This window comes from Psammomys obesus, unplaced genomic scaffold (assembly GCF_907164565.1).
Source record: "Psammomys obesus unplaced genomic scaffold, mPsaObe1.curated_primary_1811, whole genome shotgun sequence".
Lineage (NCBI taxonomy): Eukaryota > Metazoa > Chordata > Mammalia > Rodentia > Muridae > Psammomys > Psammomys obesus.
In genome coordinates, this window is record NW_026590635.1 from 874 (window position 1) to 13,460 (window position 12,587).

At 38.3% G+C, this 12,587-nt stretch overlaps 1 protein-coding gene across 1 annotated transcript; it reads right to left on the reverse strand.

Moving 5' to 3' along the window:
• Positions 1-619: 619 nt before the first annotated feature.
• On the reverse strand, positions 620-12,141 carry LOC129677439 (aldo-keto reductase family 1 member C21-like; the record flags this gene model as incomplete). The annotated part of the gene is made up of 5 exons (XM_055608048.1): positions 12,058-12,141; positions 2,844-3,011; positions 1,851-1,967; positions 1,082-1,159; positions 620-857 (listed from the first exon to the last, which is right to left on the reverse strand). Coding segments are annotated over exons 1-5 (685 nt in total), but the record flags the coding sequence as incomplete, so codon positions are not given.
• Between the last annotated feature and the right edge of the window lie 446 nt (positions 12,142-12,587).

The following is a 12,587-nucleotide window of genomic DNA, read 5'->3' on the forward strand; positions in this document are numbered from 1 at the left end:
TATGTGACTTTTACTTACCTACTGAAAGTGGTTATAAGTACCTAAAAGAATGGAGCCATGGATAGAAAGAAATCATTTCACAATTTGATTGATACCACAAACTAGAAGAACATATTGAAATATGCTAAAAAAACAAAGTCAGCTCCTGAGGCTGACTTTTGTTCGAAATTTCTAAATATTTAATTTTACAAACCTAAATAATGTCACCACAAACAATAAACTTTCTCCCTCTAACCGGGATGAGAATTTTAGTCTGCTGTGATTTTCAATGTAGCTAAGTCTTGGTATATAATCAACAAAGCATATGAACCCTACAGAAACCCAAATGAGTATCATTTGGTACTGTCATAACATACTTGTTTCCTGGCAATATCAAGCTTTTCCAGTCTTCTCTATATATAGTTCCTTACAGTCTTTACACATTAGTCATTGTGTATTCTTAGGACATCAGGGATAAGATCACATTCCCCTTTGGAGTGTGATCATCAACTACATTCTACCTTGATCATCCTTACCTCTAAACTCTATCAAGAAAAAGATTTGTCATTATTTTCCACTAAGACTTTCACAGAGCAAAGCACATTCAAACATCATAAATGTCCTATGCATAAACACTTGCATAGGCTCATGCCATTCCACAAAGCTAAGATGAATACCAGAAGAGTACCTATCAACCAATGGCAAGAAGGGAAACAAGGGAATGGACAAAGGGAAGAGAAGGCCAAGATTCTCACCTGGTTGCACACAGGCTTGTACTTGAGTCCAGGCTTGTTCAGGATCATCTCCAGCTGCCTGCGGTTAAAGTTGGACACCCCAGTGGACTTGACCAATCCTGCATCCTTACACTTCTCCATGGCCTATGGAGGAAAGGACAGTCACAAAATATTTGATGGGGTTGCACACCTTCTTCATTTCTGCTACATTAAAGGCATGCACATGATCCTGTTCTTAGACAAAACAGCCCTTGAAAGTAGCTTTAGTTTTTTTATGACAAAAGGTACATTCCACTCTCACAAATGAATTGCAGCATGACTTTTTCTCTTGCTGCATTCCCCCTGTGCTCTCTAATTCAAGAACTCACCTCCCAGGTGTCACAGAAATCCACTGTGTCAAATATTAATTTTCCATGTTCATCAACTGGGAACGGATCTTCTCCTGGCTGGAAAAGAATCAATGTTAAAATAACCTTCAACAAACATATTTTCCAACCAATAGCAATGGTTCTAGGGAAAGGGACATCTGAGAACTAATTCTCCATAAGATAGATGGATCTTATTTAATACAATTCTATTTGTCATTCATTTTGGATATTAAGTTATATGAAATGCCCTTGCGTGTTAGGATTCTATTTTCTTATATCCATTATATATATTCATAAATATTGAAATATTGCATCTCTGGGTCATTATGGAGTGTCTTAGTTGACATTTATGATTATTTAGTGATGACCACATGCTGGAGTGCCAATATGAGGTCTCTTTCATGGGGACAGCTATTTCAATTACTCCCATCATTACATAGTTGCTTGTAGGGTTTTTTGTTTCTTTGTTTTAGGCTAGAGTTAAGCCCAAAGAGATTTTCTCCCTTCTGCATTATCATACCTACTGGTCCTTGTCTAGTCTTCTTTATGAGTATAGCTTGTCTGATATCTATAGAAGATGTAATATTACAGCAAAACTTCAACTTCTCTGGAACTCCCAATCATTCTGTTTCCTCCTCTACCATGATCCCTGAGCCTCAGCAGGAGTTATATTTTAGATGTGTAGAATGTATAGCTGCCACATCACTAAGCCGTTATAATCCCAAACTACATTCTAAATGAAATATTCATGGAGATTGACACAACTTACTTTCAGGGCCATTGGGTAATCAATGAGGTAAAGGTCCACATAGTGCAAATGAAGTTTCTTCAGTGACCGTTCCAAAGAAGAGCTCACCAATTCTGAGCGATGGCTATTGCACCAAAGCTATAGTTAAATATGGAATTGAGGTTGAATTAATAAATTCCAATAATTTGTTTCTTTATGTTACTTAACACAGAGACATTTTTGTACCAATTTGAAATTGATGGGCACAGGAGGAATATTCCCACTTCTTTCCAAATGTCCTTTAATCTGATATACACATGCAAATATCTTATGTGTAAATTAACCTTGAAAATTACTCAAGAACCAACATTTTAATCAAGTAATAATAATATTTCTTATCAATATTATGTTTCATTGTATTAAAAATGGACAATAAGCATATAATGTTCTTAATGAGTCCATTGGGTAAGAATCAGTGGGGGGGGGTCTGCATATGTGTGATTTTTTTTATTCAGTATATACATATGGAGGCCTCATTTGTCAATTGTATGTCATTCTTGGGTGCCTATTTCTGTGACTTGCTGCCTTTTGTAATTTTTAACTTATATTACTGCAGAGGAAATACTTTCATCATTTTGTTGTATAGTATACAGAATACAAACAGGATTCATTATGTCTTGCTTAACACTGAAAGTCTTATTTATTTGTTTATTTTTATTAATAACAGTATTTAAAATTTTCATAGTCTTGAGCACTGTTATTCAGGAGATACGCAAGGCTACTGTCTTCCATACTCCAGTTTATATCACATTCCTATCAACTGAGATGTGGAAATGAGAGGCATTAAATTTGGGAATCTATAGACAGCAATGATGAGAAAGTCATTCTCTGTGAATCAACACTGTATCCAATATGCAAATACACTTGAATAAAAGGTAAACCAGGAAGTATGACTCACTAGCCATTACTGATCTAATATATGAACATCTATTCAAACACCATGGTTCATTAACAGATGCATTAGGTAAACAGTACCTTTGATGTGAAAAATGTATCTTCCCTCCTCACAGTGCCATCAGCAATCTTGCTTCGGGTGGCTTCTCCCACATGATCTTCATTTTGATAGACAGAAGCAGTATCAAAATGACAAAAGCCAGCCTCAATGGCTATTTCCGTGATCTCCTTAGCCTTACTCACAGGAAACTGAAGAGCAACAAAAAAAAAAAGTGGCATTTATAGATAGATATGCATGATTCAGAAGATATTTGGACACAAAATGTGACTTCTCTACTATCTACTTTCCCATGCTTTTGTAGTAAATATTCCCTCTAAGATTATAATGTTCATTGTGTATGGGGTAACAAGGGTCAGGTAATCTGGGAAACTCTGTTGTTCTTGGCAATCACCGGTTAGTCATAATATAGGAGATGTCCACTAGCACCTAAAATCCAGGACTTACTACAGGTAATCATAAGGATGTTAAGCAAGATTTACTCAAGAAAATATGCTCCATTGAAAAAAAAAATTAGGTGTTGTGTCAGGAAATGGGCCTCAAAATCCAAGGCCATAAAACTGAGTTCAAAGTCCCAGAAAGACAGCTGTTTGGTGATTGCAGAAGAAAGCAGTTGCCCCTGGAACCTGGAAATAAATAAATATATAAAACTGGAGCTTGAAATAAATAAATATATAAAAGAAGCTGGTTTCAAAAACAGCTACATCAAGGAAAATAGATAAGTTCCCTAGTCTGACTCTATTGATCCTCCCTTTCCTATTTCCTATCATTAGCTACAAATATCCAGCTTAACAGACACAATCTTGAGATGGCCACTAGCACGCACAGTTTCTGAGTTGCAGATGAGCTGAACCTCCTGAGTTAATGAGCGGAAGGACTATTGAACCCAGGAAAACGATGGTGAGGCTTTCTAAAGAAGAGGGAACATCGCACAAGGTAAGAACTTAGGTCTCAGGTCACATGTGACTTGGTTGGAGAAGGAGAGAAAGGATCCTTTGATCTCCAAGCACTACCATTTCTCAGGCCTCCCTCCTCCTCCACACAGCTGGCTCACCGAGATTCTCACCTCAGAGCTTACTGCCTGGGAACTGAGGCAGGGCTTCTACCCTCTTAGCCACAACTGCCAGCTGTACCTGGCTTGGAGTCCCAGAGCCACAGTACCATCCTCCCAGGGTCCCAGGGCTGCTAGGAGCCATACTGACTCCATAGGGCCTTTCAGCCATTGACTGTATGGCCCGGCCAAACCCTTGGTGACAGATAATACACTATATACCCACCAAAGCCCAGCAGACCTGCCATACAAGCTAGGCACAACAGGCGCTAAGGCTCCCAGGCCTGGAGAGCACAGTGGAGGATCTCCAGGACTTCTCAGAAGGCATATGGACTGGCATCCCAGTCTCCAGCTGCAGCTGGACTCCCTAACCTGACAGCTGCAGCAGCACTGAGCTGGTGGAGTGCTTCAATCCTCCTGAATAAGACCAAACCAGAGAACAGAGAGCCCAGATACCCTGATCCTTGCCAATGTGACCTGCTTAAGAGTGAGTGAGCCCTTGAGTGTCTGCAGAGCCCCACGTCCAGGGTCCTTCTAAATTAGAAGCCAGGCATCGGACCCCTCCCACCCATATACCCACTGTGGGAAACAAGGGTCTCTTAGGATGTTAAAGCCCCTGCTCTACAGACACAACTGAAGAGTTAACGGTGGATAATGGCCTGAAATTGCAACTCAACTATCACCAGCAGCTGCTACATCTACAGTGCATGCAAAAGTAACCCCCTAGAAGCCTGCAAGGCAGAGCCCCTCCCATACACTCAAGGGTTCAACATTCTCTATCACTCTGTCCCTCGAGGCACACTTCCACACACACTTCCATACTCTCTCTCTCTCTCTCTCTCTCTCTCACACACACACACACATGCCTGCCCACGTTTGCATTTTCCCTTTTGCGCCCTTGGACTTTCCACCCACAGTTACAGCTAAAGCACCAACACAGACTGAGGCCACAGAACATCTCTCAGCTTCCTGAAGAATTCTCACGATGCCAGAGAGAGAGAGACAGTTCCAGTCTGAACTGCAGAATACAGAAACAAACAGGGAAGGTTATAGATAAGCCAATGGCCAGGGGTTGGAAAGGAACACATCCTACATAAATCAGGAAATCATGGCTTCACCAGCAACTCCCAAAATTGATGGAAACTCCAACTCATTGGAAGCACAGGAAAACGACATTAAAGCTATGCTTACCCAACTATTTAAGGTTCATAAAGAGGAAAAAAACAAATCTCTCAGAGCAATAGCCATACAAATTCAGACAGTTAAAGAGGAAATGAACAAATCTATCAAAGATTTGGCCAATCAATTAGAGTCAAGGAAAGAAAAAATGAACAAAATTCTCAAAGAAACATAGGTAAATATAGCCAAACAAATAGAGCACAAGTAGAGATACAATTAGTGGCACACAGAGAGTGAATGAACAAAAAAATAGAGTATATCATAGAGAGACAGGAATCCACATTCAAACAGATGAAGGAAATGATGCAAAGCATGAAAACAGAATTAGAATCAATTAAGAAAACACAAACTGAGAAAACCCTGGAGCTGGAGAAGTTAGAGAAAAGATCAGGAACCACAAAGTTAAGAATCACTAAAAGAATACAAGAGATGGAAGAGAGAATCTCTGGTGCTGAAGATACACTCTCAGAAATTGATACTTCTCTCAAAGAAAAAGTAAAATCATAAAAGTCCCAAGCACAAAATATCCAAGAAATCAAGGACGCCATGAAAAGATGAAATCTAAGAATAATAGGAATCGATGAAAAAGAAGACTCCAGGCTCCAAGGTCCACAAAATATTTTCAAGAAAACCACAGAAGAAAAATTCCCCAACTTAAAGAAAGAGATGTCCATAAACATACAAGATGCCTACAGAACACCAAACAGAATAGACCAGAAAAAAGAAAAAATCCTCACGTCACATCATTGTCAAAACATTAAATATATAGAATAAAGAAAAGATATTAAAAGCAGCAAGGAACTAGGCCAAGTAACATATACAAGTAGACCTATCAGAATCACACCGGACTTCTCAGAAATCCAGAAGGACCTGGACAGGTGTCATACAGACTTTAAGAGACCACAGATGCCAACCCAGACTACTTTACCCTGCAAAGCTTTCAATCAATATAGATGGAGAAAACAAAATAATCCATGACAAAACTAAATTTATGCAATATCTACACAACACACCAGCCCTACAGAAGATACTAGAAGGAAAACTCCAATCCAATGAAAACAACTTCACCCAAGAAAACATAGCATACAGATAATATCCCAACAAAAATTAAAAGAAAACAAGCAATGAAACACAGTAAGACCTACTCCACAATAAAAGGAACTAATGTTCATTGGTCACTATCATCTATCAATATCAATAGACATAACTCTCCAATAAAAAGACACAGACTAACAGAATGGGTGTGAAAACAGGATCCAACATTCTGCTGTATCAAAGAAACGCACCTCTGCAACAAATATAAAAACTCCCTCAGCGTAAAGGGCTAGAAAAAAGTTTTTCAAGCAAATGGACCCAGAAAAAAAGTTGGAGTAGCTATCTTAATACCTAATAAAATAGACTTTCAACCAAAATTAATCAAAAACGATGACAAGGAACAATACATTCTCATCAAAGGAAATATACACTAAGAGGACATCACAATTCTGAACATCTATGCCCCAAATACAAGAGCGCCTACATTCATAACTGAAACATTATGAAAGCTTACATCACACTTCAATCTCAAAACCTTAATAGTAGGAGTCTTCAACACTCCACTTTCACCAAGGGACAAATCATGTAGACAGAAGCCAAATAGGGAAATAAAGGCACTTACAAAAGACCCGAATCAAATGGAACTAAAAGAAGTCTATAGAACTTTCCACCCAAATTCAAAAGAGTATACCTTCTTTTCAGCACCTCATGGAACCTTCTCCAATATAAATCATATAGTTGGTCACAAAGCAAGTCTCAACAGACACAAGAAGACTGAAATAATCCCCTGTATTCTATCTGACCACCATGGACTAAAACTGGACCTCAACAAAAATGGAATTGGAAAAGAGCCTACATGCACATAGAAACTGAACAATTGCTACTCAACAACAGCTGGGTTGAGGAGGAAATAAAAAAGAAATTAAAGACTTCCTAGAATTCAGTGAAAATAAAGGTACAACATACCCTCATTTATGGGACACAATGATTGCAGAGCTCAGAATAATATTCATGGCACTAAGTGCCTTCAAGAAGAAATTGGTGACATCTCATACAAGCAACTAATGTCCCAACTGAAAGCCCTAGAAAAAAAGAAGCAGATACACCCAAGAGGAGAAGATGGCTGGAAATTCTCAAACTCAGGGCTGAAATCAATCAATTAGAAACAAATAAAACTATTCAAAGAATCAGTGAAACCAAGAGCTGATTCTTTGAGAAAATCAACAAGATAGACAAACCTTTAGCCAAACTAACTAAATGGGGGAGAGAAACTATCTAAATCATCAAAATAAAAAATGAAAAGGGGGACATAACTACAGACACCAAGGAAATCCAAACAATCATTAGGTCATATTACAAAAGCTTATATGCCACAAAATTTGAAAGTCTAAAACAAATGTACAATTTTCTTGATAGATTCCATCTACCAAAATTAAGTCAAGATCAGGTAGAAAGATTAAATAGTCTTATATCCCCCAAGGAAATAGAAGCAGTCATCAACAGTCTCCCTCCAGAAAAAAAAAAAAGAAGCCCTGGGCCAGATGGATTCAATGCAGAATTCTATCAGACCTTCAAAGAAGCGCTAACTCCAATTCTCTCTAAAGTATTCCATGTAATAGAAACAGAAGGAACATTACCAAACTCATTCTATGAAGCCACAGTCACCTTGATACCAACCCACACAAAGACACCCCCCCAAAAAAAAGAGAAATTCAGACCTATCTCTCTTATAAACATTGATGCAAAAATACCCAATAAAGTACTTGCAAACCAAATCCAAGAACACATCAAAGATATCATTCACCAAGACCAAGTAGGCTTCATCCCAGGCAGCAAAGGTGGTTCTACATACAGAAATCCATCAATGTCAACCGCCATATAAATAAACTGAAGGAGAAAAACCACATGATCATCTCCTTAGATGCTGAAAAAGCATTTGACAAAGTCCAGCACCCATTCATGTTTAAAGACTTGGAGAGATCAGAGATACAAGGCACATACCTAAACATAGTAAAGGCAATATATAGCAAGCCTATAGCCAACATCAAACTCAATGGAAAGAAACTAAAATCAATCTCACTGAAATCAGGGACAAGGTAAGGCTGCCCACTGTCTTCTTATCTCTTCAACATAGTACTTGAAGTCCTAGCTAAAGCAATAAGACAACTAAAGGAGATCAAGGGGATACAAATCGAAAAGGAAGAAGTAAAAGTTTCACTCTTTGCAGATAATATGATAGTAAAATGGGCGACCCCAAAACCAGAGAACTCCTTCAGCTGATAAACACCTTCAGAAAAATGGCTGGATACAAAAACAACCAAAAAAAATTCAGAAGCCGTCCTGTATACCCAAGACAAAAAGGCCAAGAAAGAAATCAGGGAAACAACACCCTTCACAATAGCCACTAATAACAATAAAGTACCTTCAGGTGACTCTAACCAAGCAATTGAAAGACCTGTTTGAAAAAAAAACTTTAAGTCTCTGAAGAAAGAAATTGAAGAAGATACCAGAAGATGGAGAGATCCACCATGCTCATGGAATGGTAGTATTAACATAGTGAAAATGCCCATCCTGTCAAAAGCAATCTAAAGATATAACACAATTCCCATCAAAATACCAACTCAATTCTTTACAGACCTTGAAAGAAAGATTTTAAACTTCATATGGAGAAACAAAAAACCCAGAATCTCCAAAAGGATCCTGTACAACAACAGATCGTCTGGAGGTTTCTCCATCCCCTACCTCAAACTGTACTGCAGAGCAATAGTAATAAAAACTGCATGGTATTGGCATAGAAACAGAAAGGAGGATCAATGGAACCGCATAGAAGACCCAGAAATGAACCCACACACCTATGAACACTTGATTTTTGATAAAGAATCCAAAACAATTCAATGGAAAAATGACAGCATCTTCAACAAACGGTGCTGTTCCAACTGGATGTCTAAGTGTTGAAAAATGAGAGTAGATCCATATTTATCACTCCGCATAACACTAAAGTCCAAGTGGATCAAAGAACACAACATAATACCAGATACTCCAAATCAGTTAGAAGAAACAGTGGGGAAGAGCCTAGAACTCATTGGCACAGGAGAAAACTTCCTGAACAGAATAACAACAGCAAAGGCTCTAAGAGCAAAAATCAATAAACGGGACCCCATGAAACTGAAAAGCTTCTGTATAGCAAAAAACACTGTTGTCAGAACAAAATGACAGCCTACAGACTGGGAAAGGATCTTCACCAACCCTATATCTGACAGAGGGCTATTATCCAGAATATATAAATAACTAAAGAATTTAAAAAGCAATGAATCAAGTAATCGAATTAAAAAATGGGGTACGGAGCTAAATAGACAATTCTCTGTAGAGGAATATAGAATGGCAGAAAAACACTTAAAGAGATGCTCAAGGTCCTTAGCCATCAGAAAGATGCAAATCAAAACGACCCTGAGATTTTACCTTACACCCATCAAAATGGCTAAAATCAAAAACTCAAATGACAACACATGCTGGAGAGATTGTGGGAAAAGGGGAACCCTCCTCTGTTGCTGTTGTGAATGTAAACTGGTACAACCACTTTGGAAATCAATCTGGCGCTTTCTCAGACAATTAGCAATAGCGCTTTCTCAAGACCCAGCTATACCACTCCTAGGCATATATCCAAAATTTGCTCAAGTACACAACAAGGACATTTGCTCAACTATGTTTTTAGCAGCTTTATTTGTAATAGACAGAACCTGGAAACAACCCTGATGTCCATCAATGGAGGAATGGATACAGAAATTGTGGTATCTTTACACAATGGAATACTACTCAGCAATCAAAAACTAGGAAATCATGCAGATTGATGATGATCAATCTGCACTTAGAAAAACAAATGGGTTGTGTATTGAAGGTACAAAACAAGTAACAGGACAGGAGCCTACCACAGAGGGCCTCTGAAAGACTCTGCCTAGCAGTGTATCAAAGCAGATACTAAGACTCATAAATAAACCTTTGGCAGAGTGCAGGAAATCATATGAAAAGAGGAGGAGTTATTATGATGTGGAGATAATAGGAGCTCCACAAGGACCAAGTTTATCTGGGGACATGGGTCTTTTCCAACCAAGAACCATCTATGGATATGATCTAGAACCTCTGCTGATCTAGAACCTCTGCTCGGATGTAGCCCATGGTAGCTCTGTAAGCAAGTGGTTTCCTAGTAAGGGGAACAGGAACTATTTCTGACATGAACTCAATGGCTCACCTCCCCACCCCAAGGGAGGAGCAGCCCTTCTAGGCCACAGAGGAGGACTTTGCATCCAGTCCTAAAGATACCTGATAAAACAGGGTCAGATGAAAGGGGAGGAGGTCCTCCCTTATCAGTGGACTTGGAAAGGGGCAGGGAGAGATGAGGGAGGTAGGGATTGGGAATGAGGGAGCGGGATACAGTTGGCATACAGAGTTAATAAAATGTAAATAATAATAATGATAATAATAATAATAATAAAGGCACAATCTTGTGTTCCCATGTTCTCTGGTCACTGAGTGACTGGACTCTGTCCCCATGATCAGGGAATGGCCAAAAATTGAGATTCCCCATCTCTGGCAGCAAGCAAGCCCTAGCTGTTTGGTAATTCATATTCTATCCTTTGTTCCTTCCTAAAGAGTTAATTCTTACAAATCCTTTTATCATTTATCTTCTAAGAGCTTTCTCCCAGGAAAAGCAGGTAGAACACACCAAATTTCCCAAACAATGAATTCACAAAGTGTATTCTGATGTTTAAAGCAACTGTTCAAAGATCATTATTCTTAGTTTGTTACATACAACACTTGACTTAGCATGTCTCAAAATCCTGTCTCCAAATCAAAGTATGTTTATGGGAGCCCTAGGCAGTGCAGTTGTCATTCACATATTATGAAATCTCAGTTCTTAATTTTATCAGTAAAATCACTACACATTTGATAACCTGTTCTGCTAACTACTCTGGACATTATTCTCAGTTCTTTTGGATTCTTCAGGTACTCCCAATCTTATCTTGCCTTTCATTATATTTTCCCCCACAAGTTAAAGATTTCTTGTCTTTGTTCTTCATTATTTTGGGCACTTTGTCATTTTTTAAAAAAAACATCTTGAGTCCATTGAGAGAGTCAACAGGTTAAGTGCTTATCAACAAACCTGATAACTGTTTTTCAGTGCCTGAGACCCATATGTTGGAAAGGAACATAGATCTGTTGCTATTTGTCCTCCACAAGGTTATTCATGCATGAACATATTAGGGTGTGAGGGGAGGGGAAAAGAAGTGAGGTAAGGGCAGAAGAAGAGAAAAAAAGAGAATAAAAAAGGATGAAGAGAACAAACAAATAAAATTAAAATATTAATTTCACAGAACAAAAAGTGAACACAAAGTTTTGGGAACTAATCCCTAGACACACATTTCGGCTAAGCATATTACCAGAAAACTGCTTTCATTCCAGGTAGGTGAACTGTTGTCTACACTTTCATTGCAAAGAATTGTTTGTACCAATAAGCATTAAATCCAACATGTTTAAATATAGACAAATTATGTCTAAATGCCCCAAGTTCCTCGTTTCTGCTAGGTAATTCTTCCATGTTTATTTAGAGTTAACAGAGTTTTTTTTTGCAACCAAAGTCAGCAATAACAGCACTGGAAATGCTGAGGGCACTTAAAAGAACAAGGCTAGATTGTTTGCAGAGAGATAATCTTATGAAACATTAACCATGACAAATATCATACATGGGACATATACTTAGTTCATACTCTATAATTAAAATGAAATTTTAAGTCAAACTCAAAGCAAAGCACCAGAATACAATGGCTCATCCAAGAAACTTTATTGTAGAAATATCTTTACTAATTGGCTTTCTAAAAGTGTAAATTATCCCCAGGAAGTGAGTTACTTTACAAGTCAGATAAACTTAAACACATTCTAGTTGTGTTTTTACCTCAACCCCACATCACAGGTTTTACATCTAGTGGTACAGCAGTACCAAAGCCCAACACAGGAATGAAACGACCATCATTTAGTTCCACGCGTTGACATTTGGAGTCCATGGTCTATCACTCTTCAAGGGAAGCCTGCCCTGGTTGATGTTCACCCTCACAGTGAATTTAAATAATGGCAGTTCCTCCTCTGCTTTCCTGGCTAAAAAGTAGTCCAAGTCATGAGGGAGGAGTTAAACTGATTTCTTCAAGTGATGATGAAAAGATATTTGGATAACTTATTTCTAACAAAGAGAATTCTTGTCTTTCCTTTTATTGAAAATAGATTTTTATGCAATTAATAGTGATTATTTTTTATCTTTTTTCTTTCCAATTATTTTATTCTTTTTTATTTTTAATTATACTTTATTTACTTTGTAGCCCCCCTCAAGTTCCCTCCCTTCTCCCCTCCCAATCTCTCCCTTCCTCCCCCTTCACTACACACTCCCCTCCCCAAGTCCACTAGTAGGGAGGGTTTCTTTTTCTTCCTTCTGATCCTAGTCTGTTAGGTCTCATCA